Source organism: Heteronotia binoei, chromosome 20 (assembly GCF_032191835.1).
Source record: "Heteronotia binoei isolate CCM8104 ecotype False Entrance Well chromosome 20, APGP_CSIRO_Hbin_v1, whole genome shotgun sequence".
NCBI lineage: Eukaryota > Metazoa > Chordata > Lepidosauria > Squamata > Gekkonidae > Heteronotia > Heteronotia binoei.
The window spans coordinates 35,576,836-35,598,338 of record NC_083242.1 but is presented as its reverse complement, the minus strand read 5'-3'; the positions used below and the strand labels follow the sequence as shown (position 1 = coordinate 35,598,338).

Sequence of the window (21,503 nt, the reverse complement as noted above, 5' to 3'; positions counted from 1 at the left end):
TCTATCTCACAGGGTGTCTGTTGTGGGGGAGGAAGGGAATGGAGATTGTAGGCCGCTCTGAGACTCTGTCCTTGAAAGGGCAGCTTCTGTGAGAGCCCTCTCCAGCCCCACCCACCTCACAGGGTGTCTGTTGTGGGGGAGGAAGGTAAAGGAGACTGTGAGCCGCTCTGAGACTCTTTGGAGTGGAGGGCGGGATATAAATCCAATATCTTCTTCTTCTTCTTTTGCAGCAGGAACTCCTTTGCCTATTAGGCCACACACCCCTGATGTAGCCAATCCTCCTGGAGCTTGCAGTAGACCCTGTAAGAAGAGCCCTGTAAGCTCTTGGAGGATTGGCTACATCAGGGGGGTGTGGCCTAATAGGCAAAGGAGCTCCTGCTACCAAAAAAAGAAAAGAAAAGAAAGCTCAAGTTTTTGTTGTTTAATCGTCCCGGCCCAGCCTGTGCTGGGCTGTGGGTGATGCGTGATGTGCTTCAAAACAGGATACAAGTTAAGAACAGACAGCAGATGAATTCAGTTTTTTTCCCAATTTAAATTTTTTATTAAATTTTTTACCATAAAAACAGAAAAATAACAATAACATAACATACATTAGCCAATGTAATCACTATACTAGTTAGGCAAAATACATACAGTCACTTTGACATGACAGACAGCAGTATAAACTTCTGTTAAGGTACATATCTTCCAAACGTCCCCCGAGTTCAAGCTTGGGAATTACGCAGAATTCCAAAATCAATTCAATATAACATAATATTCCAATACTTGAGGGGAATTTTACCCTCATTATCCTCCTCCTTATTTGCATATTCAAGGAATTTAAACCATTTTTTTTTCAATAAACCAATCCCCCTGCTTTAACATTCTCTTGTAGAGTGATACTGGTTGCCAACTTATCCTGTGTTAAGATGTCGCAGACTTTATTAAACCAACAAGTTAACTTAAGCACTTTAGGTTTCTTCCAGCAGCTGGCTATAACTACTTTTCCTGCTAACAATAATAATGCCAACAATTCTTTTTGGAAAACCGTTAATTTTAAATAAGGCCAAAAGTTTAGTAGCAGTGATTCAGGAGTAAACGGAATTGTGAGTCCTGTGATTTCTGTTATTTTCTCTAAAATGAATTCATTTTAAATGCCCTGAGTTGCCGCCAGCTTCCTTAACTCTTTGTCCTCACCTGGTTTGAGCACATCAGCATGCTGGTCATCCTCTTGAACTGCGTCACCCTCGGGATGTTCCAGCCGTGCCAGGACAGCAGCACGTGCCAGTCGGAGAGGTGCACCATCTTGGAGGTAAGAGAGACGACCGCGTCGCTTTTCGTTCCCTCAAAACCGCTCCAGATAGGGTTGCCAAGTCCAATTCAATAAATATCTGGGGACGTTGGGGGTGGAGCCAGGAGACTTTGAGGGTGGAGTCAGGAGACATTAGGGGTGGAGCCAAGATCAAGGCTGTGACAAGCATCATTGAACTCCAAAGGGAGTTCTGGCCACCTTTTCAATTCCTTCCTTCCATAGGAAATAATGGATAGGGGCACCTTCTTTTGGGGCTCATAGAATTGGATCCCTTGGTCCAATCTTTTTGAAACTTGGGGGGTATTTTGGGGAGAGGCGCTGGATGCTTTACTGAAAATTTGGTGCCTCTACCTCAAAAAACAGCCCCCCCCCAGAGCCCAAGATACCTGCGGATCAATTCTCCATGATTTTCTATGGGGATAAATCTCCATAGGGAATAATAGAGTTTCCAGCAGACATTTCCCTCCCCTCCCCCCGCTTTCTGATGACCCTGAAGCGGGGGGAGGGCCTCCAAACCGGGGGATCCCTTGCCTCCACCTGGGGATTGGCAACCCTAGCTCCAGACATATTATTTATGTATGTAATTAATTATATTTGTATCCCGCCCTTCCCTGACGGGCTTATTAGGGGAAGGGGTCCCCAACACGTTGCCCGGGGGCACCACGGTGCTCCCTGATACCTCTCATGGCACCCACCAAGAGTTTGTAGAAAGTGGCCGGAGCAGGGAAGGCCCATAAGCGGAAGGGTTTTTGATTGACTGCTGGAGAGCCAATTGGCTTGCAGATTAAAAATCATGTTGTTTCAGTGACGACAGATCCAGGGCCCTTTTTTTTTGCAGCAGGAACACTTTTGCATATTAGGCCACACCCCTCCGATATATCAACTCCTCCAAGAGCTTACAGGGCTCTTCTGATAGGGCCTACTGTAAGCTCTTGGAGGATTGGCTACATCAGGGGTGTGTGGCCTAATGTGCAAAGGAGTTCCTGCTACAAAAAAAAGCCCTGACCCAAGCAATCACTTAACTGACTGGTGTGGGCATATGGGTGGGGGGGGGGGACAGAGGTTGGCAGAGGCTTCCTGCATTGAGCAGAACACCCTGGCGGCATGGAGACGAACAACCCCTGAGATGGGTCTTGGCTTCTAACAGCTCACCCGATTGTTCCCAAGCTACTGTTGGCAGAGGAGTACCAACTACGGTTGCCAATCCCCAGGTGGGGGCAGGGGATCCCCCGGTTTGGAGGCCCTCCCCCCGCTTCAGGTTCGTCAGAAAGCGGGGAGAGGGGAGGGAAATGTCTGCTGGGAACTCTGTGCTTCCCTATGGAGATTTATTCCCATTAAAAATCCTGGAGAATTGACCTGCGGGTATCTGGGGCTCTGGGGGGGCTGTCGTTTGAAGTAGAGGCACCAAATTGTTAGTATAGCAGCTAGTGCCTCTCCCCAAAATACTCCCCAAGTTTCAAAAAGGTTGGACCGGGGGGTCCAATTCTATGAGCCCCAAAAGAAGGTGCCCCTATCCTTCATTATTTCCTATGGAAGGAAGGCATTGAAAAGGTGTGCTGTCCCTTTAAATGTGATGGCCAGAACTCCTTTGGAGTTCAATTATGCTTGTCACAGCCTTGATCTTGGCTCCACCCCTAATGTCTCCTGGCTCCACCCCCATCATCTCCTGGCTCCACCCCCAAAATCCCCAGATATTTCTTAAATTGGACTTGGCAACCCTAGGAGTACTTCTTCTATCAGACAACGATGCAGTTATAGTCCGGTTAACATATAGACCGGGGTACCTAAACCGTGGGTCGAGAGCTACATGTGGCTCTTTCAGACATATTGTGTGGCTCTCAAAGCCCCTGCTGCCCCATTGACAAGCTGATGGCTTGGAGATTACATTTAAAATTGCTTTCTTTCCCCCTCTACTTCCGTCCTCCCCATCTTTCCTTCCTTCCTTCCTTCCTTCCTTCCTTCCTTCCTTCCTTCCTTCCTTCCTTCCTTCCTTCCTTCCTTCCTTCCTTCCTTCCTTCCTTCCTTCCTTCCTTCCTTCCTCCCTCCCTCCCTCCTTGCTTCCTTCCCTCCCTCCCTCCTTGCTTCCTTCCCTCCCTCCTTCCTCCCTTTCCTCCTTCCTTCCTTCCCTCCTTCCCTTCTCCCTCCCTCCGTCCCTCCTTCCTTCCCTCCCCCTATCCTCCCTTTCCTCCTTCCTTCCTCCCTCCCTCGTTGTTTCCTTCCCTCCCTCCTTCCTTCCCTCCCTCCTTGCTCCCTTTCCTCCTTCCTTCCCTCCCTCCTTCCTTCCCTCCCTCCTTCCTCCCTTTCCTCCTTCCTTCCTTCCCTCCTTCCTCCCTCCCTCCCTCCTTGCTTCCTTCCTTCCTTCCTTCCCTCCCTCCTTCCTTCTCTCCCTCCTTCCTCCCTTTCTTCCTTCCTTTCTTCCCACCTTCCTTCCCTCCCTCCCTCCCTTCCTCCTTTCTTCCTTCCTTCCCTCCCTCCTTCCTCCCTTTCCTCCTTCCTTCCCTCCTTCCCTCCCTTCCTCCTTGCTTCCTTTCTTCCTTCCCTCCTTCCTTCCTCCCTCCTTCCTCCCTCCCTCCCTCCTTCCTTCCCTCCTTCCTTCCCTCCTTCCTTCCTGTCTTGTGGCTCTCAAGCATCTGATGTTTATTCTGTATGGCTCTTATGTTAAGCCAGTTGAGCCATCCCTGATATAGATTAAGAGACCCTCCCTGGAATTGCAATATTCTGCTGTTTGGTTCTTCTAAACATGGAGTCTCTATTTAGCAATCTGCGCACCAAAAAAGGAAGGCAAGAGCCGGGATGCTGCGAAGGTCAATCATAGCAGCACTAAACCTTTGTTTGGAAAGCAGCACATCACTGCTGCAGAACAAATTGACAAAAGATTGTTTTCTTGCTGAACATTTGCCTTGTGTGATGCAGTGCAGTGTGCCGTTGTTCGCCTTCCCTCCTCCTTTGCACAGCCTCACAATCCTTGTGCATTTGCCTGTATCGTTGAACCCTGTGGGCTTTGTGGTGACCTTTGCTGTGTTATTTTAGAGCAACTCTGGTGTTGCCCCATCAGACCTTCCATCGAGACAAGGTGGCTCTCCTTTCCCAACAGGCCACTCCTTTGATTGGTCAGTGGCCAATAGGAATAAGCCAAAGTCTGAAAACCCCTCTATTGCTTTAGGAAGCATTTGACTTGGTTCAATCCACCCCATGAATACACACATGAAGGTGCCTTCTACAGAGTCTATCTTGGGAAACTGCCTTTGACCAAATCAGACCCTTGGCCCATTAAAGTCAGTATTGTCTGCTCAGACTGGCAGCAGCCCTTCAGAGACTCAGCCTGAGGTCTTTCCCATCGCCTCCTGCCTGGGCCTTCCTAATTGGAGATGCCGGGGATTGAACCTGGGACTTTCTGCATGCCAAGCAGAAGCTGTATCATGGAGCCACAGCTTCTCCCTAAACGAAGCCCCCCACCACCACCACCACTGAATCAGACAGCCCATCGAGGTCAGTACAGTCTATTCAGACTGGCAGCAGCTCTCCAGGATTCCAAGCAGAGGTCTTTCACATCACCTGCTCCCTCATTCTTTTAGTTGGAAATGCTGGGGATTGAACCTGGGACCTTCTGCATGCCAAGCAGAGGCTCTTCCACTGAGCCACCATTCCTCCAAAGGCCCCTCTTGGTCCTTCTGACCGGCAGTAGTTCTCCAGGGTCTTGGGTCAAGGTCTTCCAAATCTAGGGCTGCCAAGTCCAGTTCAAGAAATATCTGGGGACTTTGGGGGTGGAGTCAGGAGACATTGGGGGTGGAGCCAGGAGCAAAGTTGTGACAAGCAGAATTGAACTCCAAAGGGAGTTCTGGCCATCACATCAAAAGGGACCACACACCTTTTAAATGCCTTCCCTCCATTGGAAATAATGAAGGATAGGCGCACCTTCTTTGGGCGCTCATAGAACTGGACCCCTCGGTCCAATCTTTTTGAAACTTGGAGAGTCTTTTGAGGAGAGGTCTTGGATGCTGTGCTGCAAATTTGGTGCCTCCACCTCAAAAAACAGCCCCCTCCCAGAGCTCCAGCTACCCACAGATCAAGTCTCCATTATTCCTTGTGGGAATCGGTCTCCACAGGGAATCATGGCGTGCCCAGCAGACATTTCCCTCCCCTCTCCCCCGCTTTCTGATGACCCTGAAGTGTGGGGGGGGAGGGGGAGGGCCTCCAAACTGGGGCATCCCTTGCCCCCGCCTGAGAATTGGCAACCCTATCCAAAACACCCATCACTACTCCAGATCTCTTAAACTGGAGATGCCGGGGATTGAACCTGGGACCCTCTGCATATCAAGTGGATGCTCTTCCCATTCAGCCACGGCCCCTCCTGGTCAACAAAGGTCACAGCAGGCAGGCAGTGTGAGGGAATGTGTCTTGTGATTTTATTGGCAAAGGAGGAGGGAAACGGTGCCCCCAAAGAACAGCGCTAGATTATTGGAATGTCACCCCAGATTCAAGGTGCTTTTTTTTCCAAAGACACCTGGAAACAACCTTTAAAAAAAAAAACACCCAAGGTAAGTAGTTTCAGTTCACCTCTAATGTTGTTCTCTCAGAATTACATCAATTGCTTCTCGGTACTGAGTTCCCCTTGACAGTAAAAACATACTGCTTGTATCGGTTTAACTTAAGATAATGGAATTGTTTTCCTCAGATGGTTATTTTTCTCTTACAGCGATGTCTGTTCTCACAATATTTGTGACTGTACTGAGGATTTTTTTTAATTCATCTCTCCCCCCCCCCCTCCCCGCAAGAAAACACTTTTTAGGAAAAATTCTCCAGCTTCTGGATTGGATCTTGGGTGCTTTCTATCCAGGCCAAGCCCAGACAGTTGTACATGCCCTGGGGGGTGGAGGAGAGTCAACAGCATTTTGCACAATTGGTTGTAGCAATCTGCCATCCTCCAGGGATATGATCCGTGAGCTCCAACCTGCAAGATTTCAAAACATGCGCTGGAAGCAAAGCATTTGAAATGTCTGATCCTGGATTTATGTGCAATAGTGTTTCAGCTGTAGCAGTAATTAGATTTGAATTCAGTCGCACTTTAGAGTCCAATAAGAGTTTCAGGAAATAAGCTTTCAGGAGTCCAAACCCTCTTCATCAGATACAAGTAGAGTAGAAAAGGATGTCACTGTTCGGTGTAGTGTAATTTGGTGTAGTGGTTAAGTGTGCGAACTCTTATCTGGGAGAACCATGTTTGATTCTGCACTCCTCCACTTGCAGCTGCTGGAATGACATTGGATCAGCCATAGCTCTCGTAGGAGTTGTCTTTGAAAGGGCAGCTTCTGGGAGAGCTCTCTCAGCCCCACCTACCTCACAGGATGTCTGTTGTGGTGGGGAAGAAGAAGAAGAAGACTTCAGATTTATATCCACCCTTTTCTCTGAATCAGAGACTCAGAGCGGCTTACAATCGGCTATATCTTTCTCCCCCACAACAGACACTCTGTGAGGTAGGTGGGGCTGAGAGGGCTCTCACAGCAGCTGCCCTTTCAAAGACAACTCCTGCAATAACCCAAGGCCATTCCAGCAGCTGCAAGTGGAGGAGCGGGGAATCAAACCCTGCTAACCCAAGGCCATTCCAGCAGCTGCAAGTGGAGGAGTGGGGAATCCAACCCGGTTCTCCCAGATAAGAGAGCTCTGGCTGACCCAAGGCCATTCCAGCAGCTGCAAGTGGAGGAGCGGGGGAATCAAACCCGGTTCTCCCAGATAAGACTCCGCACACTTCACCACTACACCAAACTGGCTCTAAAGATAAAGGAGATTGTAAGCTGCTCTGATTCAGAGAGAAGGTGGGGTATAAATCTATGGGATGATAATGATGATGATGATGGCAGGGCATTGTAAAGAATGCTCGTAAAGGATGCAACAGCCATCCCAATTTCTGACTAGGGTAACAGGACTCAGAAATCTCCATTTCAGCTCTACTCAAGCCTGATGAAGGGAGTTTCAACTCTTGAAAGCTTCTGCTATGAGCCTCTTGCTGATCTCTGTGGCAGACTGCACTTTTCCAAGAAGCTTAGAAGTCCTGTCCCAATGACCAAAGGACTGGGAAGAGTTGACTCACAGAGCAGGAGAGCCTTGAGTGACAGGCTGCTGTTAGCAATCTGATTGGTTAGCAATGCTCTCCGTTCCTGGGGGAAAAATTAACCCTTCCCAGCCCTTTAGCTGTTGGCACAACACTTCGAAGCCTCTTTAAAAGTGCAGTCCGTCACAGTCTCTAAGGGGCTCCCAGACTGATATCTAACTGTTCTAACTGAAGGTTAGAGATGAAGATAAAGATATTTAGCCTGGGCTTCTTCATCGTAATTGCTTTTTTGACCCTGTCTCTGACCTGGTGGAACTCTGCCAAACACCACCGGAGCCCGGTGGGACTTAATGCAGGGCCAGAGAAGCAGAGATGTTTCGCTGGGCCTTTGGTTGAGGGCAGCGACCTTCCATCATCGCCGCTCCCCCTTTCTTCTTTCTTTCGCCCCATCTTTGCTTTGGCCCTCTCATGACCGCCTGGAAGTTTATGGTACAGTCCAGAGCTGGTTGTACATTGCCTAGACCCTTACATCATAGGGAATAGATAGGGTTGCCAAGTCCAATTCAAGAAATAGCTGGGGACTTTGGGGGCGGAGCCAGGAGACTTTAGGGGTGGAGCCAGGAGACATTGGGGGTGGAGCCAGGAACAAGGGTGTGTCAAGCATAATTGAACTCCAAGGGAGTTCTGGCCATCACGTTTAAAGGGACGGCACAACTTTTCAAGGCCTTCCTTCCTTAGGAAATAATGAAGGATAGGGGCACCTTTTCTGGGGCCTCATAGAATTGGACCCCCCGGTCCAATCGTTTTGAAACTTGGGGGGTATTTTGGGGAGAGGAACTAGATGCTATATTAAAAATGTGGTGCCTCTACCTCAAAACATAGCCCCACCCCCAGAGCCCCCAATACCTACAAATCAATTCCCCATTATTCCCTATGGGAATCGTTCTCCATAGGGAATAATAGAGTGCCCAGTAGACATTTCCCTCCCCCCCACGCTTTCTAAAGCGGAGGGAGGGTCTCCAAACCAGGGAATCCCCTGCCCCCTCCCTCTCTCCGGTCTTGTTCCTGCAGAACTTTACTTGCTCTGAAACGAAAGCAAAACAAAGGGAGGGGCCGTTCCCCGAAGCTCTTCCAGTTTCCTGCTTCCTGCTCAGCCTTAAAGGCGCACATTTTAAAAACGGACCTGCAGGAGCTCTAAAACTACATGGTGACTGTGGGGGGGGGGCTTTCCCTGCCGGCCAGCTGGCTGGGGGCGGGGAGAAGCCTGTGAAAACAGGGATCCCCCGCTGGGACCTGGGGATTGGGAAGCCTAGGAATAGATTATTCATAGATGGAAGGAAGGGAGGGAGGGAGGGAGAGAGGGAGGGAGAAAGGAGAACAACTCAACTATGTTCTGAAACACCTCTAGCAATGGTCTCCTCTGAAGAGTGTGGGGGGGTCTGTGCTCCTCTGGCCAGCCTCGATCAGATGCGAGGAGGGGGCTTCTTTGAACTCCAGGCATGAGACATTCTGCTGTGTCCTACAGCGCCACGTGCCACTAAGTGCTCTCCCTTTTTGTCACTCAGGCATTCGACCATTTCATCTTTGCCTTCTTTGCCGTGGAGATGGTCATCAAGATGGTTGCGCTGGGGATCTTTGGGCAGAAGTGCTACCTGGGGGACACTTGGAACCGCCTGGACTTCTTCATCGTCATTGCTGGGTCAGTAGGCTGAAGTTCTCGTCCATCGACTGGGTGCGCTTGAAGAGACTGTAATTTATACCGATGTATGGATGCGTGCTTTACAAGTTCACTGGCCATTCTTGTTCAAGAATGCCTTCCGGGAGCAGGAAGAAGGGGGGGGGGGCTTGATAAAATCCTTGTAAAGCTATCTAAGGTTGAACCCGCACATTTCTAGTATTGCCCAAATGTTGTGCCATAGCAACCATTGCATCTGTCTGCATGGACTCATCCTGTTGTACGTTATTGCTATTTCACCCCAGGGTGAAACAGCCAACAATATTGCTATTGCACCCCATGGTGCAATAGCCAACAATGTGTGGATGCAGCATAGAAGGCAGTCAATTATTTTGCTCACAAAGAAAACCCACCGCCGAAAGAAAAAACGGGACATGGCAGGCGGCCCCCCTGAGAGCTGATGCTAACTAGGGACCAGCAACATCTGATCCTTTTTGTTAGTAAGCAGCTGGAGTGCTGGATGGAGAAAAGGAATCGGTTCCCCCACGAGCCACTGAATCAGACCTGAAGGGATGACTTTGCAGGAGTTGGTCTGGCCAAGTCACTGGTTTGCACATATTCAGTAGTTGTTACCAGGGGTGGAATTCTAGCAGGAGCTTCTTTGCATATTAGGCCACCCCCCCCCCCGATGTAGCCAATCCTCCAAGAGCTTACCAAAAAGAGCCTTTTAAGCTCTTGGAGGATTGGCTACAGTAGTGGGTGTAGCCTAATATGCAAAGGAGCTCCTGATAGAATTCCACCCCTGGTTGTTACAAATCATTGGGCTGGATCCAGCCATGCATTGCCTACTCTTGCTGAATTCTGTTCCTGACTGCAGCCTTATCCCGCATGGCTTTTGTCCCTGGAGAATTGGACTGTCAGTGGCTTCTAGCTGTGGTGGCTAAAGGGAAAGTCCACAATGTTGCAGTGATGCAACATTGGGGAAGGCCTTGGCCTCTCTGGACCATTGTCTACAGGTTGGCCACTGTGTAAGACAGGATGCTGGGCTGGATAGACCCTCACTGGTCTGATCCAGCAGGGCTCTTCTGATGTTCTTCTGAAGGCCTTAGCCTCTCTGCCCTGTCATTGTCCCTCCAGAGGAATTGGTTGGCCACTGTGTGAGACAAGATGCTGGGCTAGATGGACCTCTGGTCTGACCCAGCAGGGTTCTTCTGATGTTCTTCTCAGGAGAAGACCTCGGCCTCTCTGCCTGAGCAGGCTGGCTCAAGTTATATGCCCAACTATAGCTGTTCTAACAGGTTATTTAGTACAGGGGTCCCCAGCCCCCAGGCTATGGACCAGTACTGGTCCATGGCCTGTTAGCAACTAGACCATAGAGTGAGGCAGAAGCACCAGCCCGCCCTTCTCACCCACCTGGGTCCCAGGTTGACAAAAGAGGCCGTGCAGCTTCACTCCAAAATTAGGGTTGCCAAGTCCAATTCAAGAAATATCTGGGGACTTTGGGAGTGGAGCCAGGAGACTTTGGGGGGTGGAGCCAGGAGACATTAGGGGTGGAGCCAAGATCAAGGCTGTGACAAAAATAATTGAACTCCAAAGGGGGTTCTGGCCATCACATTTAAAGGGACGGCACACCTTTTCAATGCCTTCCTTCCATAGGAAACAATGGATAGGGGCACCTTCTTTTGGGGCTCATAGAATTGGACCTCCTAGTCCAATCGTTTTGAAACTTGGGGGGTATTTTGGGGAGAGGCACTGGATGCTATACTGAAAATTTGGTATCTCTACCCCAAAAACAGCCCCCCCAGAGCCCCAGATTTTCTATGGGAATAAATCTCCATAGGGAATAAGAGTTCCCAGCAGACATTTCCCTCCCCTCCCCCCGCTTTCTGACGACCCTGAAGCGGGGGGAGGGCCTCCAAACCGGGGGATCCCCTGTCCCTACCTGGGGATTGGCAATCCTATCCAAAATACCACCTCTTTCATCTGCCCGCATCCCGGATGAGCGGAAGAGACAGTGACCTTTGCCTGCCCCTCATTTAAAGACCCCTGGGGGGCAGGGACATGGCATGGGGGCAGCCTGGGGCAGCAAAATCCCCATTTTTGATTTATTTACCTTAAATTTCTATCCCGTCCTCTCCGCAAGCGGACTCAGGGCGGCTAACAGTCAGTTCAGACATTTACATTTACAGTTTTAAAAAAAACAAAATACAATTACAGTTAAAACATCCTAAATGTAGGGTGGTAGTCCTCTCCCAGCTCAGATGTTAAAGGCCTGTCAAAACAGTTCTGTTTTGCAGGCCCTACGGAAGGTAGAGAGATCCCGCCGGGCCCTTACGGCCTCTGGGAGAACATTCCACATTTCTGGTGCTGCCACCGAGAAGGCCCTAGCCCTTGTGGAGCATAACCTGGCCTCCTTTGGTCCAGGGATGGAGAGTAGATTTTGTGTCCCTGAGCACAGTGCTCTCTGGGGAACATACGGAGAAAGGTGGTCCCGTAGTTTGGCAGGCCCCCGATCGTAAAGGGCTTTAAAGGTCAATACCAACACCTTGAAATGGACTCAGAACACAATAGGTAGCCAGCGTAGCTCTTTCAGCACTGGCTGAATGTGCTCTCACAGAGGGAGCCCCATTAACAGCCATGCCGCAAAGATGGAAAAAGGCGGATCTGGTCGCGGCTGCTACCTGGGCCTCCATTGTAAGAGAGGACTCCACCACCCCCACTAGTCTGTGGGAGAATTGTCTTTCACAGAACCGGTCCCTGGCGCCAGAAAGGTTGGGGGCCACGGATTTAGTCCATACACGAGTGAGTAAGTTTGCAAAAATCCAGTGCAGGCCTTTGATAGTGGAGCTATTTTGGGGCCTGGGATAAGTAGCGCGGGGCCCATTTTTCCCTGCCAGTGTCCCCCTGAGAGCGATAATTAGACTAATGGCTTTGCGCTATCAAGTTAAGGCTGCAGTAACCAGGGCAACTTTGATGCAAACAGAGATCTAAAACGTGAGCCTGCAATTGGAGCGGAACTGGTCTCTGCTTCTCTTTGCCCAGCGCCTCTGCTAAGTGCTCGCCTGAGAATCTTCTGATAACTTCTTTTCGCTTTGATGATCCAGGAGGTGAAAAGCTTGTCTGCACACACAGAGAAAACAAGGACTTGACCCCAAGTCCAGTCTATCCCGTCAGACTGGTTGTTTTGTGTTCCAGATGGAATTAATAATCGCTATTGTATGGGATTGTGTGTAGAATAGCCAAGAGATCCTGAAATTGTCTGGCAGCCACAAGTTCTAGAAGATATTGGAAAATATTGGATTTATATCCTGCCCTCCACTCCGAATCTCAGAGCAGCTCACAATCTCCCCCCTCCCCTCCACAACAGACACCCTGTGAGGTGGGTGGGGCTGAGAGGGCTCTCACAGCAGCTGCCGTTTCAAGGACAGCTCTGCAAGAGCTGTGGCTGACCCAAGGCCATTCCGGCAGGTGCAAGTGGGGGAATCACACCCAGTTCTCCCAGATAAGAGTCCGCACACTTAACCACTACACCAAACTGGCTCTTAGCATTATGCTAAATGATGAGCTAGACTCATTTTTAGGGACTGAGAGAACTCGGAGAGAACTGCTCTTGAGAGAACAGCTCTGAGAGAACTGGGGCTGGCCCAAGATCACCCAGCTGGCTTTGTGTGGAGGAGCGGAAAATTGAACCTGATTCTCCAGATTAGAGTCCACCACTCTGAACCACTACACCACGTTGGCTCTTGTTTCAGAAGGAGGTTTTCCATCATAGGAAATCCAGTTAATTGTATTCAAGAATCCCAAGTAAAACCAGATTTTAAAGGATTCAGCTTGGCCAGTCCTCAGAATGACCAACCTCTGGGAATCCCCAGAGAGGTCTGTGGCTATTTAACCGTTATGGTATAAAATGAAGAGTCCCTTGTACAAGCACCAGTCATTTTCGACTCCGGGGTGACGTTGTTGCTTTCACAACATTTTCACGGCGGACTTTTTTACGAGGTGGTTTGCCATTGCCTTCCCCAGTCCTCTCCACTTTCCCCCCAGCAAGCTGGGGGACTCATTTGACCGACCTCGGAAGGATGAAAAGCTGAGTCAACCTGGAGCCGGCGACCTGAACTGGCTTCCGCTGGGAACGAACTCATGTCGTGAGCAGAGGGCTCCGACTGCAGTACTGCAGCTTTCCCACTCTGTGCCACGGGGCTCTTATATGGTACAAAATGGAACCTCCATATTCAGAGGCAATGTTTTTAGTTTAGTTTATTTACGATTTATATCCCGCCCTTCCCACCAAGGTGGCTCAGGGCGGCTCACAGCACATAAAATCTAACATAAAAATATCAATTTTAAACATTTTACACAGTTAAAACATTAAAAACATCACAGCAATCTAATACAACTACACTCAGTTTCCGCCATTTAGTTATAAGCCAGCTGGAAGAGGGCTGTCTTGCAGGCCCTGCGGAACTGAGCAAGGTCCCGCAGGGCCCTCACCTCTTCCGGCAGCTGGTTCCACCAGGAACATAAGAACATAAGAGAAGCCATGTTAGATCAGGCCAATGGCCCATCCAGTCCAACATTCTGTGTCACACAGCGGCCAAATATATATATATATATATATATATATATATATATATATATATATACACACACACACACACTGTGGCTAATAGCCACTGATGGACCTCTGCTCCATATTTTTATCTAACCCCTTCTTGAAGGTGGCTATGCTTGTGGACGCCACCACCTCCTGTGGCAGTGAATTCCACATGTTAATCACCCTTTGGGTGAAGAAGGGGCCATTACAGAGAAGGCCCTGTCCCTGGTAGATTTCAAGCGGGCTTCCTTTGGCCCGGGGACAGCGAGCAGATTTTGGGTTCCCGATCTCAGTACTCTCTGGGGAACATGTGGGGAGAGATGGTCCCTCAGGTAGGCAGGTCCTAAGCCATATAGGGCTTTAAAGGTAATGACCAGCACCTTGTACCGGACTCGGTATATTATTGGCAGCCAGTGCAGAGCCCGGAGCCCCGGCCGAATGTGCTCCCATCTTGGGGGCCCCAATAACAACCGGGCGGCGGCATTCTGCACTAACTGCAACTTCCGGGTTTGGCACAAGGGCAGCCCCATGTAGAGGGCATTGCAGTAGTCCAACCTCGAGGTGACCGTTGCATGGATCACCGTTGCTAGATCGTCACGCTCCAGGAAGGGGGCCAACTGCCTTGCCCGCCTAAGATGAAAGAATGCGGACTTGGCAGTGGCTGCTATCTGAGCCTCTATCATTAAGGAAGGCTCCAATAGTACCCCCAAGCTTTTGACCCTGTGCGTCACTATCAACGGCGCACCATCAAAAGCTGGCAGGGGGATTTCCCCTCCCGGACCCCGACGCCCCAAGCAAAGGACCTTTGAACCCTACTGCTTTGGGGCATTCCTGTGTCCTGGCTGCAGGTTGGATTAACAGCTAGGCCAAGGAGGCACTGACCTATGGGCCCCCACAACTGCCAGCTTCCCTGCACCCCGCTTGCAGCCCTCGCAGCCTTCACACGCAGCCAGCAACTGAACCACTCTTTGCTCAGCTTGCCTGCTGTGGCTGATGCTGGCGTCATCGCCAAGTTTGCCTCTCTCCCGCGGCTTTTGTCAAAGGGGCTTTGGAGAAGGGGCCTGCAGACTGCAGCGGGAGCAGCTCCAGCTCTGAGATAATCTGCGAGGGAACCCGCAAGCTTTCAACTGCCTCAGGGCCTCCGCGGGGTTTAACCTGGCCCCGTTTCCAGGTAGATATGGTCAGCAGTTTAGGAACCAAGATACTGGCCAAGATGCGACTCTTTCCCCCTGGTCTTTCTCTCTTCCGGACCAATCCCTGCTTCCCACTTCTCCCCTGCTCCATTCTATCCTGTAAGATGGGTTTGGATGAGAGATCGTTATGGCCCTGAGGTCACCCAGAGACCTGTGCAACAGAGTGGGGATTCAAAAGCAGCTGCCTTGGTTCCTATCCTAACCACTACGCCCTGCACTGGCCGCCCAAGGGCACCTTCCTTACGCCCTCCACCCTCCCTTTGTCCCTCTGTGACATCACAGAAGTCCAGCCAATCACTTCCAGAGGCATCACCACTGCCTTAAGAGATAGAATCCTGTGTCCGCAAGAGACCAATATCCTAGCCAGCTTATGTATACTTCCATAAAGCTTTCTGGCTGTTTCCTGTTTCATGTCCATTAAAAACGCAAATAACGGCATTCATTCGCTACCAGAAAAAATTGGGCCAGCAGCCAGCCAGCCCCTTAAGGACTCTGCCAGATCTGTGCTTTCACTCTAGGCAGTGGGTTTGCATTATTCCTGGAAAGCCGGGTCAGCAGACGTACCTGGTGCTTGGCTGAGGTCCGTTTGCTTCAACTGGCAGGTAGAAACTGGCGTCCGGTGCTTGAATTTCCTGGCTTTGCAGACATACAGATTCGATCCAGTGGATGTTTTCTTGAACAGCAATTCCTGAAAGTCTTCCATTTTTGACAGTTCCAGAACCACTGGAAACTAAACACGGCGAGGGCAGGATTAACTCCAGTGTTTACATAGGTGCCCATTGGCTTTGCCGGCTTTCATGAGACTTTCGTTCCCAGTCCAGAGCACACATTTTGAGATACATTCCCATCATCTACTTCCTTCTGAACTGGACAGTCATAACGAAATACATGTTTGAGAGGTGTGTAAATGAAAGCCAACGTGGTGTCACAGGATCAGAGAAATTCAAGTCCGGTAGCACCAAGATTTCTGGGGATATAAGCGTTCAATATTTCCCGGGGTATAAGCTTCATCAGATTCTAGATTCAAGTCCCATACCACCTTAGAGACCAATGAAAATTTGGGGTGTAATCTTTCAAGAATCGACGCTCCCTAGGTCAGATCCCAAAAGATCAGAGGTAGTCTGGAGTCTTTGTTCTCACCTCTGGGTCCCTCTTTCTGTCAAGCATGCGGGTTCAATGACTAGTCGAAGTTGATACAAAGACTATGTTTATTGATAGACCGATACTTTGGTATAGCAAGTTCTTGAGAGTAATGAAACCGATACATTGATACAATACTTTTAAGGCTTACTTCAAAAGGATTCCAAGGGATGGGGTAGCATTCACACACAAACTATCATAAATGTCTACGTTCCCATAGTGTTATCAGGACTTCGTCCTTGCTTTCTCCAGATGTCTTGTACTCCCTTAGCGGAATGTATGGGAAGGCACTGATTACTTGGTTTCGGTTCTCACTACTTCTAATTACAAGCCATAAAGCAAGACGGGGAAGGGAAAGAATAACAGGCTAACCAAGTTGGACCCTCCGTGACACTTCACAGATCAGGTTTAGGCAGGGCCCTAAAACAATCAATTATCAGTGGAATTTCACCATGCTTGACACTTTCTCTCTCTCTCTCCTCAGTATGATGGAATATTCTCTGGATGGCCACAACGTCAGCTTATCCGCCATACGTACTGTCCGCGTCCTCAGGCCTTTACGAGCCATTAACAGGGTGCCAAGTAAGTCGTCGTCTTGCATTTTCGACTCCCCCGTTGTGTTGGGTCATGAGGGGCTCTTCTGAGTGTCTCGATGCCCACTGTTACTCCAGATCCATAGGGTGAATTTGACTGTTCTGGGAAATTTGGGCAGGCTTTCAGTCATATGGCCAGGGATAGCCGAACTGTGGCTTGGGAGCCATATGTGGCTCTTCCACAAATATTGTGTGGCTGTTGAAGCTCCCACTACCTTGTCCACTGCCTTAGAGAAGACATTTGTCTCTTTAAATCACTTCTCTAAGCCAAGCCAGCCTGCAGCTTGGAGAAGGCATTTAATGTTTAAGTTGCTTTCTTTCCACCTCTCCCTCTCTCCTCCCTCCCCCATCTATTTGCCTGCCTTCCTTCCTTCCGTCTGTCCTCCCCCCCTCCCTTCCTTCCTTCCTATTTGCTGTAGCCAATTTGGTGCAGTGGTTAAGTGTGTGGACTCTTATCTGGGAGAACCGAGTTTGATTCTCCACTCCTCCACTTGCAGCTGCTGGAATGCCCTTGGGTCAGCCATAGCTCTCGTGGGAGTTGTCCTTGAAAGGGCAGTTTCTGGGAGAGCTCTCTCAGCCCCACCTACCTCACAAGGTGTCTGTTGTGGGAAAGGAAAGTAAAGGAGATAGAGAGCCGCTCTGAGACTGATATTCAGAGTGAAGGGCGGGATATAAATCCAATATCATCATCGTCTTCTTCGTCGTCTTCATCTTCTTCTTCTTGCCACCTGTGAGCTAGTCTCTGGCTATCCACCCACCTTTTGTTGCTATTCTTCTGGAGTGGCTTCCATGAGAGACAGTTTTGGATCAGGCGATGCTTGAGCTCCTGTTGGTTTTGTTTATTGCTGCACAGCTGTTCAGACGGGTCCAAAAGCCCCTCAAGTCTGTGCTACACTCTCACCGGGAGCTACAACCCAGCAGCTGCCGTAGCAACGACCTTCCCCTGGGAGACGGTTGTTCCTGAGACCGTTCCCAACTAGCTGTGTTCTACGGAGCATCAGCTCCAAGGCAAAGCCAAGCCGGGCCGGCCTGCTCCACAGGGGGTTCAAGTGGGCCTTAAGCCTCCCACACAAGTGGGTCCAGATGTTTTTCTCCTCTATTCAATACAAAAGATAAGCCAACAAGTCGAATTCATTTCCCAGCAGCGCCGGCCGTGTGCCCAGCGATCTTTGGCTGATATGCTAATGTCTCAGCTCTTTTTATTGCTTTTCGGCAGAAATCCTCTTCTGCTGAGAGCTGGGATAATTGCAGAGAAGTCATCGGGTATCCGCTAGAAACGACTTTCCCTATTCCTCTGCTCTTTTAGAAAAGGCCATTTAATTCCTCAGATCTCCCATCCATAATATCTCAGAGATGGAGAGCGTACAACAGCTAAAGTAGACCAGGCCCATATATCCATCTCACTCCACATCCTGTATCCCACAATGAAGAAGAAGACATTGGGTTTATAACCCACCCTATACTCTGAATCTCAGAGTCTCAGAGCAGCTCACAATCTCCTTTATCTTCCTCCCCCCACAACAGACACCTTGTGAGGTGGGTGGGGCTGAGAGAGCTCTCAAAGCAGCTGCCCTTTCAAGGACAACCTCTGCCAGAGCTATGGCTGACCCAAGGCCATGCTAGCAGGTGCAAGTGGAGGAGGGAGAACTCAAACCCAGTTCTCCCAGATAAGAGTTCACACACTTAACCACTACACCAAACTGGCTGTACACCAAACCACTATAACAGGGGTGGCCAGACTGTGGCTCGGGAGCCATATGTGGCTCTTTCACACATCTTGTGTGGCTCTCGAAGCCCCCACTGCCCCATCGGCTGGCTTGGAGAAGGCATTGGTATCTTTAGATAATTTTTTCAAGCCAAGCCAGCCAGCAGCTTGGATAATGCATTTAAAGTTGCTTTCTTTCCACCTCTCCCTCCCTCCCTCATCTAGTTGCTTTCCTTCTTTTCTATCTTGTGGCTCTCAAACATCTGACATTCATTTCCTGTGGCTCTCCAACATCTAATGTCTGTTCTGTGTGGCGCTTACATTAAGCAAGTTTGGCCCCCCCCACACTATACCAATGGCCAACCAATTGCCACAAAAGGCCAGCCAGGAGGGGCACAGAGACTGAAACTTACCCCCACTGTTGACTCCCTCTGACATATAGCACGCAGAGGTAAACTGCCTTTGAATGTGGAGGTTTTATTAAGCCATCATGGCTCACAACCACTGAAGAGGCCCATTTCTGCGTGCATTTGATTGCTTTTTAAAGCCAGCTGAATTGGCAGCCTCACCACTTGTGGTGGCAGTGAGTTCCACATGCTGTGTCAAGGACCTTCTTTTCTTTTCCCCAAATACCCTAATCATCAGCTTTCCGTGGGTGGCCCTGAATTTGGCCTGTTCTCACCGTCCAATGAGATTGCAGATTACTGTGACGGTGAGGGGCGACATTGCCACCAGGCATTTGCTTGGCGGCTGGGCTTGGGTAGTACAGGGTACAGCCATGTGGGTTGGAGTGAATGATTTCCTTCCTTTGCTCTCCCCACCCCATGATATTGGATCCATCTCCCTCTCCCTGAGTTCAGCTTTAGTCTCTTGGAGTTGTGCCATTCTTCTTGGCTTCCCTGCATGTGGAAAGCTAACCCCTCAAGAGGACACCTAGCAGAACCCCTTAACTACCATAGGCATTTTGGCAGAGCCATCCATACCGTTCAGGTCCTCAGACTTTTACGAGCCATTAACAGGGTACCAAGTAAGTCTTCCCCCCACTTTTTCGTCTCCTTGGTTGTGTTGGGTCACGGGTGGGTCTTTCTTCCAAGTATCTCAATGTCCCCTGTAACTCCGGGTCCATATGCGTGTGGATTAGGATGAATTTGACTGTTCGTTCTGGGAAATTTAGGCATGCTTTCAGTCATGTGTCCAACAGCTAGTCCAGGGGTGGCCAAACTGTGGCTCAGGAGCCACACGTGGCTCTTTCACAGATATTGTGTGGCTCTTGAAGCCCCCACTGCCCCACCAGCTGGCTTGGAGAAGGAGTGTCTCTCTTTAAATCACTTCTCTAAGCCAAGCCAGCCAGCGACTTGGAGAATGCATTTAAACTTAAAGTTGCTTTCTTTCCACCTCTCCTCCCTATCTATTTTCCTTCCTCCCTCCCTCCCTTCCCTCCTTCCACTTCCCTCCCTTCCTCCCTCCCTCCTTCTGTTCATCTGACATTCATGTCTTACAGCTGTCAAACATCTCCCTTCCTTCCTTCCTCCTTCCCTCCCTTCCTCTCTCTCTCTCTCTCTCTCTCTCTCTCTCTCCCTTCCTTCCTCCCTCCCTCCTTTCCTTCCTCCTTCCCTCCCTTCCTCCCTTCTCCCTCCCTCCCTTCCTTCCTTCCTTCCCTCCCTCTCTCTCTCTCTCTCCCTTCCTCCCTCCTTTCCTTCCTCCTTCCCTCCCTTCCTCCCTTCTTCTCCCTCCCTCCCTTCCTTCCTCCTTCCCTCCCTTTCTCTCTCTCTCTCTCCCTTCCTTCCTCCCTCCTTTCCTTCCTCCTTCCCTCCCTTCCTCCCTTCTTCTTTCTCCCTCCCTCCCTCCCTTCCTTCCTTCCTTCCTTCCTTCCTTCCTTCCTTCCTTCCTTCCTTCCTTCCTTCCTTCCTTCCTTCCCTTCCTCTCTCTCTCTCCCTCCCTCCCTACCTACCTACCTTCATCCCCCCCTTCACTGAAAAAACACAGGAATTCAACTAAGAATTCTGTCGAGCAAAATCACCCCAATTCCCTCCCCGGCTCCCCACCTTCTCAAATGTTGCAGCCGCTTCTGTTAGCTCTCTGATGAGGACTGCAATAAACTTGCCTGGGAGATTTCTCGTAAAGAAGAAAGAGAGATGGTTCTTGGTCAGAGGCATTGTCTGTGCTGGAAATTTATTCCTTGAAACAGCTGTGCAGAGATTTCCTCTGGGCAGAAGCTTCTTTCGAGGAAGAAGCAGAGTTCTCCAGGCTTTCCTTTTTCTTACCCGTGACTCAATTTCATGATTTTCTTTGTGAATAAACAATTTTATTAGTAACATATGGTAGTAGAACTATAACTACAACTTATAAAAAGCTTAATATATATTAAGAAAAAGACCATCATTCTACCCCACATCTTACTTTCTCCCACCCCTCCCCCAATTACTTGACCCCCGCCAGTGTTATTTTCTTTAAAAAAACAGATATTAAAGGTACCCTTAACTATCAAGAAAAAAAAACGAAACAAAAAAGAAACATAGGGAAGAAGAACCCCCTTCAAGAGTTATATTGTTATCTTAAAAATCTTAATCCTCAAAAATTGTCCAATGTCCTTTTATTTTCCACTCTTTCTCTACATATCTTCTGAATTTCTTCCACTCTTGGTTAAAAAGTTCTAAATCACAGTCTCTTAATTTTCTTGTTAATTTGTCCATTTCACTCCATGACATAACTTTCATAATCCAGTCCCATTTTTCTGGTATTTTTTCTTGCTTCCACAACTGCGCATACAATGTCCTAGCAGCTGAGAGCAAGTACCATATTAATGTTCTATCTTCTTTTGGAAATTTTTCCATTTGTAATCCCAGCAGAAAAGTCTCTGCCTCTTTATTGAATTCATATCCCAGGATCTTAGATATCTCTTGTTGAATCATTTGCCAAAACATTTTAGCTCTTTCACAAGTCCACCACATATGGTAGAAAGAACCTTCATGCTTTTTACATTTCCAGCACCTATCTGGCATCTTATTGTTCATCTTTGCTAATTTTTTTGGAGTCATATACCATCTATACATCATCTTAAAACAGTTCTCTTTAATACTATGACATGTTGCGAGTTTCATGGAATTTTTCCACAGATATTCCCAAGATTCCATCTTTATTTCTTTATTTACATTAATTGCCCATTTTATCATTTGAGATTTCACTACTTCATCTTCTGTAGCCCATTGTAAAAGTAATTTGTACACTTTTGAAATTAATTTCTCATTATCTCCAAGCAGAACTCT

At 49.1% G+C, this 21,503-nt stretch overlaps 1 protein-coding gene across 1 annotated transcript in view; it reads left to right on the top strand.

Moving 5' to 3' along the window:
* Positions 1-1,181: 1,181 nt before the first annotated feature.
* Positions 1,182-21,503, top strand: part of CACNA1H (calcium voltage-gated channel subunit alpha1 H) — a 251,909-nt gene continuing 231,587 nt past the window's right edge. Inside the window, 3 exon segments of the mRNA XM_060260465.1 lie at positions 1,182-1,291; positions 8,903-9,036; positions 16,424-16,521. Of these exon segments, the coding sequence (XP_060116448.1) occupies positions 1,196-1,291; positions 8,903-9,036; positions 16,424-16,521 (328 nt within the window). The 5' untranslated portion in view covers positions 1,182-1,195.